The 26,735-nt window shown below is 47.9% G+C and overlaps 1 protein-coding gene across 8 annotated transcripts in view; it reads right to left on the reverse strand.

Annotated features, from left to right (window-relative positions):
* Positions 1-26,735, reverse strand: part of SZT2 (SZT2 subunit of KICSTOR complex) — a 2,035,845-nt gene that overhangs the window by 1,476,209 nt on the left and 532,901 nt on the right. For all 8 annotated transcript variants that reach the window (XM_069642429.1, XM_069642432.1, XM_069642427.1 and 5 more), the window contains exons 20-21: positions 19,010-19,124; positions 18,571-18,684 (exon numbers count right to left, since the gene is read on the reverse strand). In XM_069642429.1, the coding sequence (XP_069498530.1) occupies positions 18,571-18,684; positions 19,010-19,124 (229 nt within the window). The remainder of the gene's footprint in view (positions 1-18,570; positions 18,685-19,009; positions 19,125-26,735) is intronic.

The following is a 26,735-nucleotide window of genomic DNA, read 5'->3' on the forward strand; positions in this document are numbered from 1 at the left end:
GCAGAGAGTGGTGCAACATTGTCATAACGTTCGGTACCGCGGCAGTGGTTGGCACTTGTATAATTATAAGGAGCGGAGGTAGTACCTTCTTGTGTTGGTGAGCGTTTTGGGGGCGGGGCAGCAGATCCTCATGCGACGGAAGGATTGTTGCGCCAATAGGTCTGGACAGTAAACACATGGTTCGGGCGTGGTTGTCCTACGAATCGACGTTGTAGCTTGGTGAATAGATGTGGTTTTCCTATCAATTGAGCTTTCTAGTACAATGAGTAAATGTCAGATTCCCGTAAGATGTAGCGGGAGCCATCTTAGATTGCGTAAGGTAGTTGACCGGTTAAGTTTGTATGGTAAGAAATGTATCACATCAGGTTTCGTGATGGGTGCAGTTCAATTATAAAGAGAGTCAATTGATGACGTATACTCCACTCCGGGGGAGGTGGGAAGACAGCTGTGGGGATTGTGTATTATTACATGCAGAATTAAAACGGCGGGATTGTTGTGTGTAATACATGCATAAATTGCTTGAATGTGAAGGATTAGCTTGGTGACGTCACCCATAGGTCCTTGCATAGGACACTTATCAGCGAGCGCGGGGCTCGCAACTCAGCGCTGAAACTACAGGACAGGTGAACAGGCAGCCGTGCTGGGACAACACAAGCACGTGATCGATAAAGGCGGGCGGTACAAGAGTACACTGCGCAAGCTGTATGGCTGCAGGGGGCTGTAGGTATCGAACGGCGTGCCTGTGAGGCAGCTGCCCAGTGAAGGATGGGCGGTACGAGAGTACGCTGCACAGGGTGTGAGGCCGCAGGGGGCCTTGGACGGCAAAGGGGTGTGTCGAAGCAACGGCAGCCCTAGTGAAGGCGGAGCGGCATAATAATCCGCTGCAAGGTGTAAGGCCGAGAGAGGCCACCGGTGTGCTGACTGAATAATGAACTGTATAACAAAATCATTTGTAACACTTGCACTGACAGTGGAACGTCGAAATCCTCAATTCGAGGTCAGGTAAAATTACAGCAACAAATAAAACAATGATGTACCACGGGTGAGGGGAGAGGGACATCATACGGAGGCCACGGGACTATTATGACCCCCAATTCAGCATATTTGTAAAACATTGCCCATTTACAAGGATAGAATAGTGAAATACAGCGTAGAATGGACTAAGGGTACAGATGGGAAAACAACGGTACCATGGCCGCCTAATTGTAGTTTTTGGAAGGACGTATTATAGTCACTACTTACTTACCTGCATAATACATGCAAGGGAAAAAGAAGTTAGCAAACCGTATGGAAATATTCGAGCTCTGGCGCATGTTTCACGGGTACTATCTAGGGATGAGGAGTGTACAGGAGGTAAAAGAAGAGGGAGGGGACTCCTGTGCTCCGCCCCCTGTACCTCCCAGTGTTGTCTCGGACAACGCGGAGGAGGGGGAGTAGCAGGGATTATACCCAATCAGAGAACTGAAAGAAGCTACTGAGCCCCGAGAATTAACTGCAGCAAAGGGCTATTCAAATCCCACATACAAACCACCCCTAAATGCACAGGCACCCAAGGCCCTTCAAAACGGGACAAGGGTAGAGGCAGGCAGCCCAGGTCCCAACGAGGGAGGGCTGCGGCAGGCGAAGAACAAATTTACATGGGTGGGCTCAGATGAATGGATAGCAGCATAAGTACTGTTGGAGTTACAAGGGACCACTACGGCGGAAACGGAGGGGGCAACTAAGGACATAGAGGGGTTGGAACTGGGGCAGGGATGCAGAGGGAATTCAGTGAAGGACGTGCGGGCGAGCTTGCACGAGAGGAAGAGGAGGCGAAGTTACAAGCAAGAATAGTGGAATTGAAAGAAAAAGGGAACGCGTTAGTGAACCAACTGGAGTAAAAGGAACGGGAAAAGCAAGAGCAGTCAGAGCTAGAAAGGAAGGAGAAGGTGGAGCAGGAAAGTAGGGAGCATGAAGCATTGATGGAATGGGAGTGGAGAGATGTAAGTGAGGGATACATGAAAGGAGGGAGAAGCCAGGTGATTACGGAGACGAGGGGAGGTAGAATACAAGAGGAAAGAGATGAAGCAGAACATGAAATGGCATTTTGGAGGCGGAAGATATTTTTTAGAAAACACGCATAAGTACGAGGAAGACAGATTGAAGGAGTTAAGGCTAGCAAGGGCAGGAGGAACACGAAAACAGAGATGAAGATGAGAGAGCGCTATGAACAGTAAGTGAAGAGATAATGGAAGAACCGAATAGGGAAAGGGGGGGAAGAGATGGAACAGAAAGAGCAACAGAGCAGACGGGTATCCAAGGGGAACACAGGGAGTAGCATGACAACAGAAGGGGTGCACCCGAAGGGGGCCGGAGCACCAAGCACAGAAAAGGGGGGAGAGAACTCAACCAAACATTGATCTCGAAAGCGTAACGGTGCGCTACTCACTCCCACGCAAACTAACATTCTCAGACGGATTCTGTAGTGAGGAAGAGGAAGACAGTAATGATGTAGAAAAGGAAGGGCTTAACAGACTAGGAATGCAGGACAAAAGATGAAAGAAGTGGAGGACAGCACACTGACAAAACGACTGAGGACACGGCAGCAGCAGTAGCCCTGCATTCACCCTACACGAATAGGCTTCGAGATCTCCCCGGGTGCAGAAAAGATGGGGCAGCTGTAACACACAATAGGGGGTCACCTGTCCACGGGGCGGGAACGCAGGGACACGGGATGCCCCACGCGGGTCACACAATATAGACATTACAGACATTGGAGCACACATGGAAGATGAAAGGGAACCTATCCATATACAACAGTATAGACGGTCTCCTGAAGAAAGGGCTGAATATTCACAGATGCCATTATTAGAGAGAGGGGGAGCAAGGCCACAATATGTACCTTGGAAACACACGGACAAGGAAAACATTAGGTACAGGTTACCATCCTTAAGTGGAGGAGCAGGAAAATGGATATACGAAATGGAGAAATTGATGGCGGGGCACAGGCTAGCAGTGAGGGGCATCAAGGGGTTGCTAGTATCCATAATGGGTGACGCAGCAGACATCTGGAGGAGGGCAGGGTTTCCGGGTGTGACAACACAAAACACAGCATATGACGGATCTCCATTTGCAAATTGCAGACATGCTGTATAGCAGGCACGAAGGACACAATACTCTGACACATCAATAGGGGCAAGATGCGTGACGATGAGGATCCCGTTCGCTACATTCAAGAGATTCAAGAGCTTTCTTTGACACCTTGAAACTCGAGAGCCATGGGACAAAACAATAGCTATCTTCTATTGCATCTTAACACAAGGGTTAATGGAGCCAGTGCAAAGACAACTGAAGAAATTGGTGGGGATGGAAACAAAGGTATGGTCAGAAATATAACTTACAATAGTGCACCATTTTAGGCTATGGCAGCAAAAGATGAAACAAAAAACAGAGGATGGAAAAGCAGACAAAGTTAAACCCGTGCAGAAGAAATGATCAAAATACGCCCTAGAGGGGGCAGTAATCACAAACCTGGCACCACAAACTCAGATAGCAGTGTCCCAACCCCAGCTTCAGCAACTGCTGCCACAATATAACCCAACCCAAAAATACCAACCACCCATGTGGGGTGGGGAGGTTACATGGGTATGGGCAGATACCCAACAAACTTTAGAGGAAGGGGAGGGTTCACTAGGGGGCGAATCTTTGGCCCACGAATACACCTCCATGGAGGTGGCTTCCGGGGCTACCCACAGCAAGGATTACAAGGCCAAGGGGAGGGGGAGGAGGAGGAGGATTTACATAGCAGGTGCGAGAACCACCCCGATGCGGCACGTGGGGACATTTGGGTCAAATTTCTCGCACATACAGATACAGACCCATACAACAAGGGTGGGGTGAGCAAGGGCAACAAAACTGCCAGGGAGGCCGGAACAGGTATTGCACAGACAGGGCAGCAGCCAATGACACAACGGTTCCATGTGTTAAAATCACAGCAAAAAAGCTGTGGATTTGCCGCTGCAATCCATGTAAAGGATGCGGGGGGACACTCCTAAAACCCTCAGACCCATTATACCATTTAAGGTGAGCAGGGGACACACCCGCAACCCCCGCTCCCCTTAAATGGTATAACTGGGTACACCTTTACCAGGTCAAACGACAGCATTTTTGCCACGATTTTTTGCACAGGCGACATTTTTGCTGCAATTTTATTACTGCATACCGATACAACATCAAGGCATACCTCAGCCGCAACACCAAACAGTGCCAGGGACTCCACAACCACAACAAACACAACAACAACCATCACAACACATACAAACAGCACAGCAAATGACGCAATTACAGGACGAATTAGCGCAACCAATGGACACATCATCGGTGGTGCCAGTAACAAAAATGGGAGGAGTTACAATATTGGGACACAACCCCTACACTGGGAACGGGCACTCCCTATACCCACAATAGGACAGCCCACATACTAACTTGTTGTGTCCCATCCTATCGGTAACACCTAACCTTGCGGAGGAACCTCGCATAAAGGTGGCGATAGGTGACAAAACATTTTCCTTTCTGGTAGACACGGGGGCCACTAGGTCATGGGGAAATGCACATTGTCAGGCAATGCCATCAACACTCAAGGATTTTCCGGGGCTAGAGAAGTGGTTCCATTTACTGATAACATCTCCTTATCTATAGGGGATCATGACTTGTCACTGCCCTTACTGTACTCTAAGCATGGGCCTGTAAATATCTAGGGACGTGACATCATGAGTAGACTGAACATGACTATCTCCTTCATGGACAAGGGTGTAGTGTGCTCCACACCAGGCATACACATGCTCACAGCTAGGCAAATACTTCAGGCTTACTGTGGCAAAAGCATACAAAGGGGAGAGCAGTAGACCCCAAAGTATTTCAGTACGGGAAAGACATGGCATTGGCATGGCTACCCAGGATCGCAGAGAAAGTGTGGAGAAGACCAGGCGAGTACCTCTTTAGGCCAGAGACACCAATAGATGAGAAGGAAGGAAAGTTTGTATCAGTAGACATAGAATGAATAGTGGCAAGGGAGGATTGGATTGCAGTACACTCTCTAGACAATGAAGGAAAGGCATGGAGGGCAGTGATGGCAATATCAGAAGGGTGTCGATTGACTCAGGAATCAGATTAGGAACATTTTCTCACAAGAAAGAGGAGAGTGAGATGATGCTAGGGATGAATGTGTACTCTTGGCTACGATTAACATACAAGGAAGTGGCTGTCACACTCACCTGTGTCTCTGCAGGAGCGATGGATGAGCCTCCCTTGACCCCGAATTCTCACTTCCCCCGTTTCACCGGAGGAATACCTGTCAAATACAAGGTGTACACTTAGGCCTGAATTCAACTGATTCCCCTGGGCCCTTCCCTTCTCTTAACTGTGTGATGTGATGTCCCCTAAAGGCTTACCTTGATCTTTACTAGGGTGTGCACTCCATCCTGCATTCGCAGGGGCACGATTCACTCATGTGATGCCACACGCTGTTTTATGCCTTCACAGCGAGGCCGAGTGGTCAAGGCGCCAGTTTCTTCACTGGCCAGAAAGTCCTTCCCACAAGTGAACGTTGCGCGGAGAATGTAGAGGGTCCAAAATTGTCCTTAATGTCTTTTGTTTGCCGGTGTTTTTGTGAGTGAGTAGCGCTCCGTGTAGAAGCTAGCTGCTGGTAGGTATGGGCAGCGCTTTCAATTCGAGCGCACCTGGTGATGTCTCTCCCTTTCCCTTGCAGGGTAAATTATGTGGTAGTAGCGCCTCTAGTCCGGGTTCAGCGCTACTGGAGACTTGGTGGTTTGGTAAGTATGCACGGAGGCTTTGTTAAGTATGCACCGCGTTGAGAGAGAGAGAGAGAGCAGCAAAATGATTGTCTGCGTTATTGGAGCGAGCGCAATGAATAATGTCTCTTTTTTCTTTTGCAGGGGTTTATGCGCTCGTACAACTGACCTGGATTCCAGCGTCGCGAGAAGATTCCGTGAGTATGTGCAGCGTTACTGATGTGCGCGTGTTAACCCAGTTCTTCTTTGTTCTTACAGGTGCCGGTGTAGAAGTCCCCTCTTGACTGGAGATTGCTGCAGCGTGGATTAAGAACGGAGGTTCCTCCGGAGCAGGTAAGCAGAAGCAGAATGATCCGGAGCGGGTAAGCAGAAACAGGATGATCCGGAGTAGGTAAACAGAAGTAGAATGATCTGGAGCAGGTAAGCTGAAGCAGGATAATCCAGCAGGATGATCCGGAGCAGGTAAGCAGAAGTAGATCTAGAGCAGGTAAGCAAAGCTGGCTGATCCAGAGCACGGCAAGTGTGTTGCTGATACAGCTCACAGCAAGCAACACGAAGCACTGGAAGAACCTTGGGTGTGGCTTATATCGCCAGCCACACCCAAACACTAGAGAGCTCATGAATTGTCAGGTACTTCCTGTTTGGCAACAGGAAGTGGTAACCAGGAAGATACTACAAACCCTAGGAAGGAATTAAAAGGAGAGATCTGCTATGGGTTCTTTGTGTGCCTATGGCAGGCCTGCCAAGCCTCCACCCAGCTTGCCCCAACTACCTGCCTGATACCCATGACAGTGTCCCAGAAAATGGCAATGACATTGGAAGCACCCTCCCTGCACCGCCTCCCTTCAGCAAGTTAGCAAAGGTACCCACTTCACTATGGTGTAGGGTGCACTAAAGGCATAGGAGAAGTGAAAATAAAACAGAAAAAAGGAGCAATTCTGCCCAGAGTTAGACAATACCCACTGAAGGAAGCAGATGAGGGCATTTAGGAAACAATAAGCGCCCTCATAGAAAGAGGCATACTGGTTCCATCAGAATCCCCCTGCAACATTGCTGTATACCCAGTCAGCAAGGGAAATAGGGGTTCATGGCGTTTCATACAAGATTTAAGACCCCTCAACCATATTGTGTAAGCAGAATACCCAGCAGCGGCTAACCCAGCCACAATAGTCTGCGGCATCCCAGCTGAGGCTACATGGTTCACTGTGATTGACCTCAAACAGCTTTGTCTCAATACCACTGCACCCAGGCTCACAAGACCTAACAAGCTTCATGTACCGCAACACAAAGTGGAAGCACACCAGATTGCCCCAAGGGTACTGCAAGTCACCATCCATTTTTAACAGAGTGATCCAGATGGACCTAGGCAATATTGAGAGACAGTACGATTCTGTAATATGTGGATGATATCCTTATCTGCATCACCACAGAAGCTGAGTGTCGGAAGGACTTGGTTAAAATGCTCACTGTATTAGTGGAAAAGGGATACAAGGTAGACGAGACAAAGCTGCAATACTATCAGGAGGAGGTTCTGTACATAGGCCAGCTAATGTCTCAAAAGGGCAGGCACATAGCACCACAGAGGGCACAAGCAATACTTGACACACCACAACCAAAAACAGTACGAGAATTACAACAGTTCCTCGGTCTATGCAATTATTGTAGAGCATGAGTATTAGATTCCAGCACCTACACAGGCCCTCTGCTTACAGCCTCAAGGAAGCCCAAGGGGAGAGAAAAAGCTGGGGTGGACACGGGAAATGATGGACGCGTTCAATTAACTAAAGGAAGCAATATCAACAGCTCCATTACTGGGTACCCCCGAATATAAGAAATCTTTTTTATATTCTCTCCCTCTGACAGAGTGGTAATGAAGACAGTGCTCACACAAAAGACAAGCCTGGGCCACAAACCAATTGCAAACTACAGCGGGCAACTAGACTGAGTAATGACAGGGCACTTCCCTTGCGAGCAAAACTTGGCTGCTGCAGCTTTTGCTGTAGAAAAAGCATCATCACTAACTATGGGATGTTCCACAACACTATGTGGAGCACGCCCTCTTTGCGATCCTGCACAAGCCAAAAAGCACATTGACAACACAGAGAGCAACAGGATATGAAATTATCCTCTCACGACCTGAACTAAAGATGTAAGAATGTCAACCCAGCACACTTCCTGGCAGAAGAAGTTGAAGAGGGAGAATATGTCCATGATTGTACAAAAGCTATTGAGTACTACTCAGACACGCAAGGTAGAGGAAGATGCGCTTGAGGGGGAGAGGTGCTCTATATTGACGAGTCTTCAACAATTGATCAAGGTGATGGGGTGAGAAGAACAGGGGCAGCAATGGTAAGATTAAGAGAGGCTTGGATAAGCAATGTGGTAAAATGTGTTAAATTACCCCCCCAATATTTGGCGCAAGCAGCAGAACTAGTGGCCTTGATATTGGCCTTAAGAGAAAGTAAAGGGAAAAGGGTTACTGTCTATTTGGATAGTGCCTATGTAACCTCAACAGTACATTCTGGCCTAGCAAGATGGTTAAGAAGAGGGTTCAGAAGAGCAGATGGCACACCAGTACAACATGCTCTCCTACTAGGGGAACTAATAGAGGTTATAACATACCTGGCAGAACTCGCATTAGTGAAGTGCCAAGCACACAGTAATGGGGAAGACCGATATCAAAAGGGAATGAAGCAGCAGACTTCTATGCAAAACACGCCTCCTATTTTGGGGAAGTGTGGAAAAACTAAAAGAGACGGGAGGGGAGGGGCGAGACAGATGCTAATGAAAGAAGGTTATAACCACCTACCACAGACACAGGTAGTGGAACTGCAGGCAACAAGCCCAATGACGGAAAAGGAACTCTGGGTAAAAAGGGGGGTGCTCAATGTCCCCCCCAGATGCCCTGTGGAGGCAGGACACTGGGAACGTAGTCATGCCCCTTGCATTATTAAAAATAGCATTAACACAACTACACCATCCTGCACACACAGGGAAAGAGGTGATCACAGCACAAATTGGGGAATCATGGTTCTGCACTGAGTTAAACGCCCATGTATCCAAATTCATTAGCAATTGCCTAACCAGCCAACAATTTCAATTTACTGCCGGCCACACAGTTAAGGTGATAAAAGGAGTAATACCTTGGCCTGAAGGTCCATTCCTACACCTCCTATTGACTACATTGATATGATCAACATATGTCAAGGCTACCGCTACATGATTGTGGTAGTATGCCCCTTTTCAAGGTGGATGGTGGTGGGCCCGTATTCCCATTCCAACATTCTAAGGGAAGCCAAATCTTTGTTCAGAGAGGCATTCCCAAGTTGGGGCGTCTGCATGGTCTTTCGGTCTGACAACGGTCCACATTTTTCAAACAAATTATTCCAGCATGTAACCACATTGTCAGGGATAAAGCATACGTTCTTGTGTGCATATCACCCGCAGGCCAATGGTGTCTGTGAGCGTCTCAACTGACTCCTTAAAGAGAGTATAGCCAAAATAAGGCAAACCACTAAAAAGAACTGGCTTTACTGCCTGCCCCTGGCCCTGTTTGAACTACAGAACAAACCCGGGTCAGATCACCACCTCACCCCCCACAAGGTGGTGACCGGACGCCAAATGCATCTCCTGTTAGCTCTACCCATAAGGGCCACCAAGGATTGCAAAGGGACACCAGAAATCCTTGGCACTGAAATGCATGAATATGTTAATTCCCTTGTTTCTAGCGCTTCTTTCATCTCTCAACAGATCTAACCGACACGGGGGAGGACGGAGAACGATATACAAGAAACAGACAACACTCAAGAGCCAATAGAACTGCCTATTAAAAAAGGAGACCAGGTGCTCCTAAAAAACTATTTGAGATAGTGGAATTCAGCCAGATTCACTGGTCCGCACATAGTTGAAGTGGACACAGATAGGGCAGTCAAACTTGAAAATAAAACTGTTTGGCATCACCTCCAAAAAGACAAACCCTACAAAGCATCAGCCTTGTCCCAACGCGTCATTGACAGGGCCAACGCTACAGCACCGACAAACACACAAGATGGCAGCAGTGTTCCACCAGCAATAACCTCAAATGTAGATATTTCCCTAACACAAGTGAGCGAGAGTGTAGTAATCACCCTGTGGTTAGACACTCACAAGCACTTGATTCCCCCATGGCTTCGCTGATTAAACTAAATTAATAAACTGATGTTAATGGGTTGGCACATGTCTCACCGGTACGGCACACATAACATGTGGTATAAACATATGTCGAAAATTGGTAAGGAAACCACACGGGACAGCTGCTATGTCTGCTCATTGATCCCATATGCCAAGAGCGCCTCCAAGAACTTCGTAGCTACAGAAGTACCAGCAACAACGGCACAATGTCGCCTCTATCTCGCAATGTTCCAGACACGAGGGAGATTCCAAGGGAAGACAACAACACACAGATATAGATCAAAGGCAACATACCCATACAAGGATAGTTTTATAAAAAAACACTGCCTATGTTCGATAATTACTGTCAGCACACTCAAGCACTACGGTACATAACTGACAGACCAGAAAAAGGGGAAACTAAGGAAGTAACAAGGGACTACATGCCATGCAAATGGAACGCTAGGGAAACAGGCGGAGAACCTGGTTGCTGGGAGCAGCCCCAGATGTTGGTATTTGGGAAAGTAAATACTAAAGAAGGATGGGTAGATGGAGCGGTGGGAAGCAAACCACTAACGTTGACAAAAGCTGCAGTAAACAGCACCAAAGCTGTGCTACCAACACGACAGGGACATTGATGTAGGAACAAACAAGGGATGCAGGCGGATAGAGAAGATAATGGAGATGAGATCAGACATGGCGGCATTCAGGGATCATTAGTGGGCCCGTGGATCAAACGTATACGACAAATTACCAGCAAACCGGGGAGGGGTGTGTTCACTGACACTTGTCAACGTACCCTCACTGGTAATGCCTAAGAAACATGTCAAAATAGACAACTTCCTGAAAATGGATGAAGGCAACAGACGAAGGAAAAGGTTATCCCCAGCTGAACTGCCACCAGTCAACACCACCACCAAAGATGGGAAATTACGGAGAGTAAAACGACAAGGGAATTACTTCTGGGGCAAATCGGTAACTGCTCTCGACAAAGTACCACCATCACATCAGCTGTTCAGCAGGACTGCCATGTTTTTCTCTGCAATAATACATCCCGGGTTCCAAACATACGCAAATGCAAAATGGCTCCACATAACAAGATGGGAGCTAATGATGACAAACTCAACAGTGAAAGGATTCAACGCATTAAAGAAAGAGGTCCGAGCTATATGATTGGTGGCCTTACAAAACAGGTATGTTTTGGACCTACCTCACAGCAATGGAGGGAGGAGTATGCGCAAAGATCGGAAGTTCCTGTTGCACGTTCACACAGGAAAATGATGAAGACAACAAAATGTTATCAGAAGCAGTATCATAATTAGCGAAAATGCACGCTAAAATGGAAGGACGGAAGCTGGTTTTCGTACCTCTGGTCCTGGATGCAGTCCAGGCTGTTGGATGGCCTAAAAATACTGGCAGGAGGTCTGATCCTGGGGATGGCCTCCCTACTTGGGGCAAAATTTAAGACTGCAAAGAAATGATCGGAATGAAGCTACTCCTGCCTGCAGAGGATGACCAGCAGACAGATATACGTATGGAACGAGAGAGACTACGGCAACAGCTAATGGAATCAGTAATGTATCCACCATCAATGAAACTAGAGAATCCAAGGAATCCAAAGATTTATGTTGGAAAATGGGTTTACTGCAAGCCTGGAGGAGAATGCATTTATATCTATTGGTCCTTTGAAGATCATGTAAATCACTATGGACATCTGGCTGGGATCACGAAGGTGTGGCGCCTGAGAGATGACAAACGGAGCAATAATTTTGTAATTTTGTGGTCGACAAGTTGACAGAGGGGGGGACTGAAGAGGGAAAATCAGAGTGTCCCTTCCCTCCCGACGGGCCACTCAACCAGAAGAAGCACCCCTAACCGAATAACCACTGACATATCCCCACTGCTCCCAGCATGAGCGAGCATGCACTACGAACAGTACCCAGCTACCCGACCATATAACCCGGCGATGGTGCAGACTCTATCCAAACCAAGAGACGACAGTCGAGACAGAGCTGGAGGTGATTATATGGACCAAATCGACTGAATCTTCCGCAAACCATGATGCAGGTCGTTAGAGACACCATGATGACATAGCTGCGTTAGACAGGAAGCACACGTGCAATCTGCACGTTCGGGACAATCACACCAATCCACACGAAGAACGCACGCGCACAGTTCTAGGAGTTAGAGGACGGTGACATATACACACTGTCTGCATGTTTATTATTTTGCCACTTAGGTTTGCTACAGCACCACAGAAACACAAGATGGCAGAAGAGCTTGTGTATATGCTTGCAGATGCTACACGCTATTAACCCTGTGGATGGACAGGAGCACTCAAGGGACCTGACTGACAATGTTATGCTGTAACCCTATGGACAACTATGCCGAATACATAATCGGAGCCAAAGTAGGCCTTAGGAAAATCGAGCAAGCCAGAATCGTCTCACAGACATCCCAAGCCGCAGGGACCGCTGCCACCAAGGCCATGATGTTGCAAGTGACATTTCTCACCCACCGCACCACGGTCAGACCGGCTACAGGAGAGAATATGCCAAGCCAAAATACAAATTAAATTGAAGTAATTTGGCATCACCGACGGTCTCCTCACACGTGACTCGGCCGAACTGACATGGTGCCAGGGCCTGGAAGCTGGGAAGACACGGCCGCCTCCCGTCTGGGACCGAGCTTGCAACAGATTGCAACAATCCACCTACAGCATGCGATGGGAATGGACCGTTCTCATGGCATTAGCAGAAGCACCCCATTGTTACACACCATCACATAGCCACACCTTATCGATACATATTGTACGTAAGCAGGTGTCTTGTGGGCCGGGAACAATGGTAGTCCCAGGCTTGGGGAAACGCGTCCTAACCAATGAGGACACTGGGGGCTAGGGGCTGGTGGCGGGATTCCCTAGCCAATCATCGGGCTCTGTAATGTAGCACTTTCCAGGTAGCAATTTATAGGATGATCCAAGTATACCACCTGAGACAGTGTCCACCAGTAACACCACACACTATATTTTTCTATATTGGACCTACCACTCACGGAACCAACCCGGAGTGACATTAGGTTCGGAGAAAGAATTTGGTAAGTGATGATGTTTGTGACGTCACAAGCGTACAAAAGTGGCCTGCAAGCCCAAAAATCGATGAGATGTGCCTGGACTGGATTTTGCTCTATGTGTGTGATTCCTGCTTGTTTGCTATAATAAAACAGCAGTAACCCTTTGCTCCTTGTGTGGACTTCGACTTCTTTGGGACATTGGAAGAAGTTAGGGTCTTCCGAGAGCTGGAGGTCCACGGACACTAGGTACGGCTTTGCCGACCCCAGAATTTACCCTAACACCACGTTCTGGTGTCCCTTCTGTGCTCCCACTTCCTTGTGAATTGTCAGCCTTGTGCTTCCCCTTTACTAATACTACTGCTGCCAGCCTTCCAATTCCTGCTCCTTCCTTCTCTCTTCTCCTACTGGGTGCTTTTATGCCTCACAGACTTGGCAATTGGCTTCAGGTGTGAGCCATTAGTTTCAATTGACTGACTCCTGCATTGGTTGTTAGGCCCAACTGCCCGACTACTACATCAACATGCCTCTTCAGCCGCCCTCCTTATCTCAATCCCCCTACGATTCTGGGACATGTAGTTTACTTCATCAAAGTTAGATTTTTCCACTTCTTCATAATTTTAAGGATAGATGTAATTAACTTAGTAATTTTAACAGAGGGGTTGTAGGTTTTAACTTTTATAGACGAAGATGGTTTATTGATATTGATATTTTATTTCTATCGCGCATGTACACAAGTGTTTCAGAGCACGACAAGGCAAGGGAGGGGAACGGGAGAACAAAACAGTGATCTTACTAGGCCCAGTGAAATTGAGAACGCGCAAGTGCGTGGGAGGGGTGAGGGGAAAAGTGCATGGAAGGGGGGGATAAGTGGAAAGTGCGAAGCAAAGGAGAAACAGATAAATAACAATAAATAAATAATAAAGGCAACCAACAGTGGTAGTGCAGCCAGCAATGTGCAAATGCTAGGTTTAAGGCATCAAACAGGGTAGGTCTGATAAGTGCAGGAAGACAAAGGGGGGCTTTATGGGTACAGATACAGACCCCCAGTGCAAGGGCTGGCCATGTGACAGTGTGGGATGGTGGCAGGGTGAGCAGGTACCTGGGCCCGGAGGACAGAGGGTGGCCAGGTGCGCGGTGCCAAGAGAGAACAGATCAGCAGGGGAGAGGGGGAACGAAGGCAGAGGAAAAGAGGAAGGTCTTGAGGTGCTTCCGGAACCAGAGATGGTTCTCCCCAGGTTTTAGAGTGGCAGTGAGGCCGTGCCAGAGGGAGGCCCCAGCCGAAGACAGATCTACCCCGAGCTTGTTTCTTTGATGAACGACTGACCCTTAGGGAGGTGGAGGTAGAGGAGCAAAGAGCTCGAGAGGGGAGGTATTTGCGGAGGGATAGCTGAAGATATTTTGGACACAGGCCCCAGAAAGCCTTGTGGACAATGCAGAGGGTTTTGAATTTTAATTTAGGGAAGACATTTCCACAATCTCTTGCAGTGTACCCTTGGAATTGAGCAGAGTCTTTAATTGTAGAAAACAAAAGGGGTCTTTTGGTATAATATGCTTTGGTGTCACAACCTTAGGCTTTACCACCTTAGATTTAATAGGGGGTCGAGACACATCAAAATGACTAACTATAACCTCTTCTGGCACAGTGGTAAGAGTCTCCCTGTCAGCAGGAAAATACTGTCTCATGCCACAGAATCTCCTCACTACTCTGGGCTTTGTCCCACCCAGGTGATCCTCCCGTAGTACACTGGCCACCTGCAAGGAGACTTTAGGCAAGGTGTCATGATGCCCGCTCCCGGGGAGCCAGTTCAAGCCCTGCGTCCCCGAAAGCGGACATCCAGTCCCCAAGGAAGGACCCAGCAACCCCATATAGGGGCCCTTTGGACAGTGTCCTGGCGCCTATGGCGCCAGGCTCATAACAGACATCAGTCCTGGCGCCATAGGCGCCAGGCTCATTATGGGAGTGCTTGGGTGAACTTACGTGATGCAGACCATGCTGCAGGATCCTGGCCTCCTTGAGGCCTGAAAGGAACTACTTTACCTGTGGGACTAATTTACCATCCGGGCGTGGTCGGGGAAGGATACATACCTGATTGGAGGAAGGATACATACCTGGAACTTCTTCCAAGGCTATTTAAACCCCACCCGAACAGCCACACGTGCTTCGCGTTGTTCTGCATCTAGCAGCTGGACGCTCACCGTGTCTGCTCCTGCATCCTGACTTCTGCCACCATCCTGGATCACCTGCAAAGGAAGAGAAGAAGAGAACAGAAGAAGGAAAAGTCCTTACCTGCTAAATCCGCATCCCGGAGACATCTCGCCGACAATCCTGAAAAGGAAGACTTATTTAAAAGCTCATCGCGTCGATCGCTGCAGCACCGCATTCCACTCACCTTTACAGGGCGCCTCCATGTTCAGCAGCGATCATCCGGATTCGCAGTCACGCCCCAGCACCTAGGGAGAAAAATACCAGAACAAAAGGTGAGAGAGAGAAGGGAATAAGGAAAGCTAAATCTCCATGTTAAGACTTACCTGTTGATTCATTTCGGGTCCACGCCGCATCCTGGCATTTCCGGACCCCGGCCCCCAAGGCGGAAAAAGAGACATCGGCGTTAATGAGCGAATGAAACGACATTACCAAAAAACGCTCATTAAAGACTTACCTGATTTCTACAAGGATTTCACTTCTCATCTCGGGTCGGTGCCTGTTCCCCGGCATTCCGTACCCCGGCCCCTATGGGGAAAAAGACACTAGCATTAGTACATTAATGCACGGACACAAGGGGAACCTCTTATCAAAAAACTTACCTGGAAGCCAAGCAAGTTTGGTTCTCACCAATCCGAAAATCCAGTGAAGTAACTGGATACCAACGCGCCCCTGCATCAGAAGCAGGATGGAGAGCTCGTCCTTCCAGACCCTAAGGTGAGACGCTACGAGAAATCACAGAAGGGTTTCGAGGAGGGTGAGAGGGGAAAGTGGGAGGCCGATTGCATTACCCCGCAGACAGTTAATCCCCTATTTTCGCCTACAGAAGGATACTTCTGCGAGCCAGACAAGCCAGATTTGGGGGCCCGGTCCAGTCCGTCTTTCGAACCCTGCGCGTCACCTTAGAAGGGGTCACAGCAGCGCGAACCAGGCCAGCGCCTCCGTGGGAGTCAGGTGAGCGTAACACAGGGTTTCAGTGAGGGATCTGCAGGATTCTTCACAATACTGGGACCTTCTGCGTGCTCTGCCTACCTGTCACTTCACCCTGATACGGTGCAGTGTGATGCGGTGCGTTTGAGTACAAATAACTTGCCAATACTGCATCCTAGGGCATTGAACCGTGGTTTTCAAGGTCCCATAGGGACCATGAGTTGTGTTCCTCGCGTTGAGACGCTCAAAATAAGCGTTGTCTGGTCCTTCTACAACCACAATGAAGTTTCGCCGATTCCAGGCAACGTCTCATGTGTGAATGGGCTGAAATACAGGGAAAGGGGTGGGGTGTCCAAATGTCATGTAGCCAGTCATGTCCATAGTGTCTTGACCAGTAACTACGCAAAATGTGGAGCAGATTGGCGGAATGGTGTGGTGTATAAGGAACAAACTAACAGATGTTCTGCTTTATATATAGACAGCTAGAAGGATACAAAGTATCCTAACTGTACTTGGCTATAAGGTGATGTATACAATTGCACCAACACATGAAATTCACCAAGAGACAGTCTATTAGTACTGGTAGTCACAGGGATCAATCAGTTCCCCATAACAATGTGAAAACAGTCAAGGGAAGTAAGGGAGAAGGCTTTTACACGCCCCCAAAAGTCAGGACAGGGTTAAAAAGCAATCAAGAAGAAAGGATGTCCCACAGGAGTCTATGGGAGGAAAGCAGCAAAAAGAAAATCTTTCTTAACCAGCAGGCAAGGGAAGGCATGAATTGAACAAGGACACTTACCAAACCATTCTGCAACTGGCATGGATCTGCTGCTAGTCTTATTCCAAATACCACGATGGCACAGACTTTCACTAGAGGGGAGACCGCTACCTGAGAAAAAATGCATCCTGCTTGCTGTAAGAGATGCTACACACTTTCTGCCTGTAAAAATGCAGAGATGGTGCCGCCAGGAATAGCGGTGGACCATAGGAGAAGTTGGGGGATCCCTCTGATACTGGAAATCACAATGAGGCATGAAGAAAGGCCTAAGGACTAACTTCCTGAAATCTGAAACAATATCCAAGAAGATGACGACCCCTAGAAGGTAGGTCACATAACATTGTCTGCCTGAAAAGGACCTTGATTGAGCGGAGAAGACCGGGGAAATATCCAATACTGAGATAACACAAGATCTTGGAGAGAATGAATGGGAATGCTAAGAGAAACCAAAGGTCTAGGAGAAACCTAAAGCTAATATTACGAAAATTAAAAAACCCATCGACTTGGAGAAACCTCAAGTGTATGCTGAGAACCCTAAGTTCTGGGAGAGCCATGAAGTGTATGCTGAGAATACCAAGATCTAGAGGAGACCTCAGATTTATGCTGAGGAAGACAAGGTCTGGGAAAGACCTCAAATGTATGCTTAGAACCCCAAGGTCTGTGACAGACCTAATGTGAAGTTTGGGGAGCCAAAGGTCAGAAAGGCATACAACGGAAAGCTACAAATCTGGGCACAAACCTTCCTGGACAGAACCAAATTCAGAAGAAACCAGAATCATGAGTACACCAGGGAGGAGCAGACCTCAAGATGACCTTGCACAATGTTACAAACCTTTCCAAAGAAATGATTTGTCAGACTTGTGTTGGCAGCACATAGTTTTCCTGGCGGCTAACAGCACTTCAAGATTAGGTTTGGACTTTTGGTTAGCCAATATGTGTACAACTTATGTTATAGAGTAGGGGTGTCCTGGGAACGATAGAGACTGCTTAAGATTAGTGAAGAGACTTTGGTGTTTCCTCGACTTTTTTGTTTTTGCAGGACATTCTGCTAGTTCCTATAGGCGTTTACTCAACCCACCTCAAAGAAATATCTCAAATAAAAGGTTTCAGAAATCACATTATCTGTCATCATTGTTCAGGAGCCTTGCAGGATAGACCAGATTTCACATTCACTCCCAGAGGGCGCGGGGAGCTGAGTTCTGCAGGAAAACAAGTGAGGATAGTGTGGAGGAACTGAGTTAGGCTGCTATAACTAGCAGGTGGTGGTGATTAGAAGTGAGACTGTAGGTTAACATGCTCTGGTGAGGTAGGGGCCAGTGACGTACCCTATGAATTTAACTCTAGTTCAATACGGCACTCGTGGGAAAGAAGACTATTATTAGAGTAAGGAAGACCAGTAAGAAAGCTGAGGTGGGGGACAGGATCATGGCTCTGCAAGTACTGTCCAGATATCTGCAGGTTATGTATGAGAGTGAAGTGTATTTGGGATGTGGCCCTCATTTAATGAGGTGTGTAACTGCACTGGTATTACTAACCCACAGCAGAGGGACCAGAAAAACAAAATCACCATAACACCCCCCCCTAGATCTCCCACCAACATGTAATCAAGATTGTACATCATCAAGCACATTTCTAATGAACAGCAGTACCTTTTGTCAGCGTCAGGAAGAACATTTCAATCTGTTGGCATCTGGGTAAAAGTTTCATCAGATCAAACCGGAACGGGATCTCGTATATACACTGTCCACTTCCCATGGCAGAACCTTAAGAGAGCGAGAGAACACGACACGTCATGTAACATCTTAGAACTAGTTTTCAGATCATTCACCTGCATACTTTTCATACAGTAGCAAGCAGACTGTGACCTGACTGAACATATTGCATGTCAAATAGCTGCTGGGAATTCACAGCCAAAGATTTAACAATCTTGGAAACCCACATTGAGCCATCGGACCCAACGTGATGGCCTTCAACTTCATCCCAGACACAAATGGACCTCTGACAAGATATGAAAAAATTGGCATAAGACCCTCAGACCAAACGACACCAAGGGTTGGGGGGCATCCAGACACTTCAGAGATAACTCACCTTCAGCCGCCATGGCCCCGAAGGCAGGGGATGCACGGTCCTTGCTCTGGCAGAGCTGGCTAACATACTCAAACGTTAGCATGGTGGTGATGCAGCTCAGGTCCCGGGGATACAGCTGAAAAAGGGGACATAAGTAATGAAAATAAGAACAGGTAAAAAAGTACAGCAACCTCCAGGAGGGACAAGGATGAGACCTACTACATGTGTACATATGGCACGAGGATAAAGGCCAAATGAGAAAGCAGAAATGGAAAATATGACAATAGGCAGAACGTGGCTGCATAGAGAGGTGGGGAGATTGGTGGGTGGGGCTGAAAATAGTGGACAGAATAAGGGTATAAGAATAAAGGTCAAACGTTCTCTCTTAGGGAGGTTTTCCAAGGGTTCTCTGGTGTAGGCTTAGAAAAACCAACCAGTAAGGCAGGTTTTCTACCAAGTTAGACCAGACTCTATGGCAAGCATGACAGAACAGCCAGACTACATTTTTAGGAGGGCAAAGGGGTGGTGGCTAAGGTATTGCTAGTTGCACATAAACAACAAAGGTACAGTCAAAGAATATATTTACTGAATAATAAACTCTTCATAATTCAGAGTTGATGAGCGGGAGCTAAAGGCTGCTCCTGGGTAATGGCCATAACCCGGTAGCCATGAGCTACCTCTGCAGCACCAGTACAAAGCGCACCGCAAATCTAACATGCGCATGAGATTCTCACACTCATTTTTCTCCCCCAAGGCGTATGTTCCATTCCACTTTAAATGTCTCCTAAATGTGTCCTTCATCCATGTTACAAAACCTACAGAGTTAATATCAGATATGTATGATTGTGTGGTGCCAGGTAGCCTGGGGGGGTCAAAAGAAGCTCCTAGTAACTATTGGTTTAAAGTTAGCCAGGCTCTCCTAAGCTATAAACATCAGCTAAATAGCGCCCAACAATTCTGAACCCGGTTTTTCATAAAGTCCACTGTTAAGAGATGTGTACAGTTAGGCATGTGCTTCTAAGAGACCCAACACATTAAGAAACAGCAGCACAGACCTTTACAGCTGTAAAATGTATATGCAATCGGGAGACTTTCATAACCAGTGCCTCTCCTCAGTCCCCTTTGTGGCAATGGACCAGAGAAGGTTTAGTTTAAAAGGTGATTTTATGGAGATGCTGGTGGGTCATATGGAGAAAAGGGGACTATGGACTAGGATTACTACGGGGAGAAACTTGTTATTACTCCTGCGCCCCTTCCCCTTTCCTTCATACTACACGGGTGATTCCAACGCACCATCTTATAGGGGAGGAGGACCATTTATTATCAAGAAGTGGAGAACAGATTTTTAAGTACTGACTGTCCGAAAGCTGCATCTGAGCTTGCGCTAGTGTGGAGGCAGTAATGCTTCCAAAATGCTGAAGGAGATGCCCAACTGGCAGCTCTACTTACCACATCCAATGGTACAGGTCGCTGAAACTAGGTCGACCGCATGCACAGGAATTCCTGTAGGTGTTTGTTTACCCTCAAGCCTGCACGCGTCAGACATATAGCCGCTACCAACCATCTGGCTATGGACGCCTTGGATTCCTGTGACCCTGGAGATGAGCCCTGAGAAGTAATGAAAAGGATGCCTGTCCTCCTGAAGTGCCTGACCCTATACAAGCAAAAAATGATTGCTCTACATACATCTAAGCAATGCAGCACTTTGTCGGCATGAGAGGTGGGATTCTGAAAACAATTTGGGAGAACTATGTCCTGGTTTAGATGGAATGCCGACACCACCTTAGGAAGAAAACTCAGAAGTGTCCCAAGCAACACCTTAGCTTTCTGAAAGACACTGTATGGTTCATTTGCCACTAGCGTCTGAATTTCACTGGCCCAGGGTACAGACGTTAAGGTAACTAGAATATGTTTTTTCCAATTGACAAACTATGTCAACAGATGCCATTGGCTCAGAGGGTTTATGTGCCAGTGCAGCAAGAACTATATTCAAGTCCCACACTGGACGTGGACGCGGTAAAGGAAGATGCATTCTAGTAACCCCTGCAGATGTCTCTTAAGAACTGGATTAGCTAATGAGAGCGCTAAACGCTCAGAGTTTCTGTACGCTCCTATAGCCGCCAGATACGTCCTACATGTAGCCACCTGTACTCCATAGTGAAGCAGGTGAGAGGAAAATGACAACACATGATCAAAATAGCACTGCAGTGGGTTAATGTTATCCTTAGTCTAAAAGCTAGACCATTTGCTCTTGTACTAGGCTCTAGTAGACCCCTTCCTGGCCGGCTGAATGATCTTAAAATTTAGCTGCGAGACCTAGATGACCTGTGGTTAGCTCTTCAGGAACCAGGCCCTGAGGGCCAGTTTGTCCGGAGCTTGATGATTCACTGCTCCTGCTTGCTGTGTTAATAGGGGGACATGCCCTGTCTTTAAAGGAATAGGCTCTTTGCGTTCCAGCAGAAGCAGATCCGAGAACCATACTCTGGTTGGCCAATGCGGAAATACCAGAAACATTGTACAGTTTTCTGAGTCCCTGAGCTTCCAGAGGACTTTCTGACCCAACAGAATTTGGTAAAATGCATAACACCACATCCCCTGCCACGAGATGTGGATGGAGTCTCCCAGGGATCTCTTCCCCATCCATGAAGCGTAAATGGGGCATTTGGTGTTCTCTCGTACTGCAAACAGGTTTACCTGTCGGTGCCCCCAGCAAGTGGAACTCCGCCTGCTGAGCTTGCCTGCTTCTGTGTTCCCTGGAAGATGCACTGCCTGGAGGTGAATTCCCTGGATCACCACCCAATTCCACATGTCTACAGCTAACCTGCAAAGCAGATGAGACCTAGAACACCCCGCCCTGCTTATTGATGTAGTACACTGCAGTGGAACTGTCTGTCCTGACCAGGACTGTCCTCTTCCATGTCATACGTTGGAAAGCCCCAAGTGCTAGCGCAGTAGCTCCAGATAGTTTATGTGGAACTTTTGCTCTTGAAGTCTCCATTTGCGATGCATGGTGAGACATTCCAAGGTCGCACCCCAGCCATCCATACATGAATCAGTCGTAATCATAACTGAATGTGTCAGCTGACGGAAAGGGGTCCGCCTCATGACTTTGCCCTCTTGCTTCCACCACAGGTCTTTTTGCAGAAAGGAAGGGATTGAGATCCTATCTCATTGATTTCCCTTTTCCCAGTCGCATGAACTGCTAAAATGCATCTGAAGGGCCCTCATTTTGAGTCTGGCTAGTCGGACTGTTGGGACACACAAAGCCATCTGTTAGGATAGATTCCTCTGTACAGCACCTTTCCTTCCATTTCTATGGACCCCCAAACCTTTTGCTTTTATTTTTGAATCTGACCTGCTCTTTTTGCAGTGACTACACTGGCTTTTTCTCATTTTATCATGGGGAAACTGACATGTCCTTGAGGCTGTCAGTACTGGGAAGCATTGTTTCCCTTCGTCTTGTTACTACTTTTGGTAACTTGTTATTATTGTACAATGCATATTACAATGCAGTACAATGGGGTACACTTTCTGTTTTGCCCTAGACTAAAACACAGAGGATGTTTGGTTACTTTAGGTGTGCCTAAGGGACAAGCTGGTGGCAGCAGTTACTTTTGCAATTTTTTTGGTGTAATTTACTATCTATGGCTAGTGCGCAAACATGGCCGTGCCAAGAGGTTTTTGGTTTTTTACTTGGTTATCTAGTCTTTAACCCTTCTTCATGGCCTGTGAGAGCAGGAAAATCCTTATATGGACTTCCAGCACCCGGGAAATCAGAGGCTTTTGGCGGGCTACTGCAGGGCCATGGGGGTTTGCTGCCTGGAAGTGGGTTGGGACTGTCTGGTTCCAATTTGTCTCAGTGGTATTCATGAGTTGTGCCATCAGGGGAGAGGAGGGGAGGGGAGGGAAGGGGAGTGGAGTGGTGTGGGTGTGTCTGTCTCTAATCTGTAATTGGCTAGGGGGAGTTTCAGCTCTTACCTGGCTTGTTTGAAAAGAAGAGGACCACTGCACCCACACTGGAGAGATCCTGGAAGAAACCGTAGGCGCCAACTACCCTGCCAATTGGAAGACCCGCAAGGAGACTGGTAAACAACTTCTGATGCTGTCCCTTAAGAGCCCTGTCTTGTTGAAGATCTCCAGCAGTCCTGTGAAGGAAGTGCGACCCTTGAGTGTATGAACCATCCATTCTCAACGTCAGCTTGGGGTCCTACGACAAAGCCTTCGTAAGTGCCCCTGGACCGTCCAGTGGCTGTCCAGCTCAGAGTTTGGGCTATCGTGCTGCTGACGTTACCGTTACGAGTTGAGGCCTGAAACTTGGGTGATTGCCAGTTTATGCTAGACGACTCAACTCTGTGAAATTGTATGGTCCTAGCATCAAGGGGACTCAAGATAGGAAGCAAAGTCTGACCATGGTAAGTGAATCCGCCTGTGTCACCATGCATCAGTGGCCGTAGTCCGAAACTACTTGCCTGTGTCCAGTCCTGTCCTGAGAGGGGCACTGCATCGGGTTTTTTGGCATTTTCCAACCTGAAGAACTTGCACCAGCAATAGCCTCTGACCGGAGAAGTGCTCAAACCTGAAGCCCGTGGGAATCAAGGGCTGGAGCTGGCAATGGGAAAAGCAACCTCGGACCCTCTTCAGCAGACCTGTCAAGTCCTGTGAAGAATCATAGTACGGCAGGTGAGTTGCAGCGATACTTACCATCTCCCCGTTATAAGATTTCATAACTTTTAAAATAGTTTGGCTTTGCCAAAGCTTGTTCACAGAAGTAATCTGAAAGTTAGGGACACTTTACCACTTGGAACTGTTCATTGGACCGCAGATAACCCATCTTTATTTTTTCCAGCTTCACACAACTGTATGGAACTTTGGTGAACTTTTGGGCACAAGGCCCCATACATCTTAGGAAGGTACTTCTGAAGCTAGTATTGTATCTCTGTGGACCTGTAGTGCTTCTACTAATATTCACCTTCCTTTACCAGGATTTTATATGTATTTTGCCCTACTGCATTTTTCATCCTGTGAAGGCAGCCTGAGTGATTCCCTGTTATCTGTGCCCTGCATGCCCATTTGTCATTGGGCTCCATAAATTATCTTATTGGGGGCCGGCAGGCTTTAACCGGCCCCCTACTTCAAAGGCCCACTACTAAGGCCCCTGTCTGCTTCCCTGTCCGCTACCGGGAAGCTACATGATGCTACTACCACAGCCTGACAGCTCACTCAGCTATAAAACCGGACTACCAAGTCTCTCTTACTTCCCTCTCCATTAGTTAGTTCCCTCTTTGCCTACACTCTGTTTCCCTTCATGGACCTTCACTCTACCCTCTGCCTGTGCCCTATGCTCTCGAATGCTCCTGTCTCAGCACTCCCCTGTAATCCTACCTCATTTCTTTTACCTATTTGTGCCTTAGCAATTGCTTTGAAAGCCATATTTGGGTGTGTTTTGGAAAGTCAAATTTGGGTGTATTTTAGAAAGTCAAATCTGGTTGTGTTTTTCACTTTACTTCGGCCCTCAATTGTAACCTGCTAGCCCAGAAACTGCTCCGTACCGCTGTTCTTGTATATTTCTCCTAATGCCTTCTCTCTCCATCTGCCAATGTCGTTATCTGTTTCTCCTATCTACTCAAACTGCTTCTATATCACCCATCCTTCCCTTCTCACTAAGTCTGATTAGAAGAAATTCAAAAAGGACATCCTGCCTTCCAACGCAGGTCTCCCCATCGCTGTTACCTATTCCAGCGCTTCTGTTAAACAAACCCTCACTGACTTCTTTTTCGTTCCTTCACCAGATCTCTGGACCCCTCATATGATCTCTATGCTCTGTCCGGTCTTCTCCTCTCCCATCAATGATGGCACCCCCTGGGAAGTCCGCATGGATCTCTGACTCCTCCAGGGTCATCATTAATGTCCATCTAAATGGCACTGTCATGGAGCAAGGCACTCAGGCTAATCTCCTCCTCTTTGATAGGCGGTTCCCTCGCCTGATCAACTTCCTCTCATCTCCTGCTGTCCCCTATTCTCTTCCCCTGGCTACCTTGCCCTCCTCCACTTCCTCCTCTGCCCCATCTCAAACTCCTTCCACACCTCCGCAGGGCGTACTTATGATTTGTACCCATCCCCGGGAGGTCTTTAAGGCTAGCAACCTTCTCTATCTTGCCACTCAACTCTCGCTCGGCTGCTGAACACCCCGGCCACATCTGCAACCTCCTAGAAGAACTTGACCTTCATGTCCTCTGTCTCATTGAGTCGTGGTTCACAGCCAGCTCTGTCACAATTTTTGATTCTCTCCTCCCCAACGGCTACAGGATCCTCTCAGCCCCCAGATCCGAACGGCCTGGAGGTGGTGTAGCCCTGATCTTCCCTGAGTGGATTTCTGCCTCTCTCATCCCCACTCAGGCTTACCCCTCTTTTGAATGCCTAGTCTGCAGGCTCTCTCTCCCTCCTAGCCACTCTCTTACTGTTGCTACTCTATACCAGCCCCCTAGTCAAATCACCTCTTTTCTCTCCGAGTGGGCAGGCTTCTCCTCCTCCCTCCTGGCCTCAACCACTCAACTCCTCCTCCTTGGTGACCTCAACATTCATCTTGATTCTGCCTGTCCCTCATCTGCACTCTTTCGCGACCTCTGCGATTCACTCTACCTCTCTATCCTTCCCTCAGGTGGTCACACACTATGTCTGGATCTCCTCCGGCCTCCCTCTCTCTACCTCCCCTTACCATTCCTCTCTCTTGGAGTGATCACTGCCTCCTCTCCTGTCATCTTTTCATCTCCTCCCATCAAACCCACTCCTAGATTGCCACCAACCTTCTCGGATATCCGGCCCATGAAGTGTGCGTCAGTCGAGGCCTTCGCTGCAACATTCTCGATCACGCCTCAACCCCAGGCTGACGAACACACTGACACAGCCCAGTCTCTTCTCTACTCCTCTATTTCCGCTACTCTCGATGCTCTTGTCCCCGTCATGAGGATTTGTTTGAAGTCCAAAGCCAAGTGCAATTCTTGGTATGACTCTGACCTAGCTACACTTAAACATAAGTGTAGGGTGGCGGAGAGGAAATGGAAGGCTTCTTGCTCATTCTCTGACAAACTGGCCTGCTGCCTGCTCCAAAGGCAATATCGACTCGCTGTCCGCACCAAGGAAAGAGTCCACATACAAGCCTGCGTCTCTGCAGCATCTAACAATTCGGCCAAACTCCTTAAAAACTGCAAGGAGCTGGCCAACCCTGCTGCTGTCTCCACCCCTCCTCTCGCCTACCAGGCTCTTTGCAATGCCCTTGCCTCTCACTTTATTTCTAAAACCCAAGACATCTTGTCCACCCTCTCCTCCACTCCCCTCCTCCTCTTGCTTCTTCTCGGCTTGCTGATCCTCCCTGAGATACCCCTGACCCCCTTTCTACTCCTTTCCTCTTTACTACCCTGATGAGGTAGCTCGACAAGTCCGATCTATGAAAACCTCATCAAAACAGGTTCATCCATGTTCCTCTAAAACCATTAACGACCACATTGACACCCTTGCTCCGGCCCTCTTCTCTGGCTCTTTTCCATCCCTTCTTAAGCACTTGGTAGGGAGAATTCTCTGTTTAGGCTGAATTTCCTAACTTAATGAGTCCCCCAGCAGCTTTGCTGGATTTCTGGAGTTTGTTTTTTTCTCCTGCCAAGAGGGAGTCTCTTTTCCTCACACTCGGACATGATTTGAGGGGTTCCTTTGACTGTTAATGTGTTTTATGGGCTATGGGGTCTTTTACTCC

The sequence above is a fragment of the Ambystoma mexicanum genome, chromosome 1q (genome assembly GCF_040938575.1).
Source record: "Ambystoma mexicanum isolate Mex_15411 chromosome 1q, UKY_AmexF1_1, whole genome shotgun sequence".
In the NCBI taxonomy this organism is placed as follows: domain Eukaryota; kingdom Metazoa; phylum Chordata; class Amphibia; order Caudata; family Ambystomatidae; genus Ambystoma; species Ambystoma mexicanum.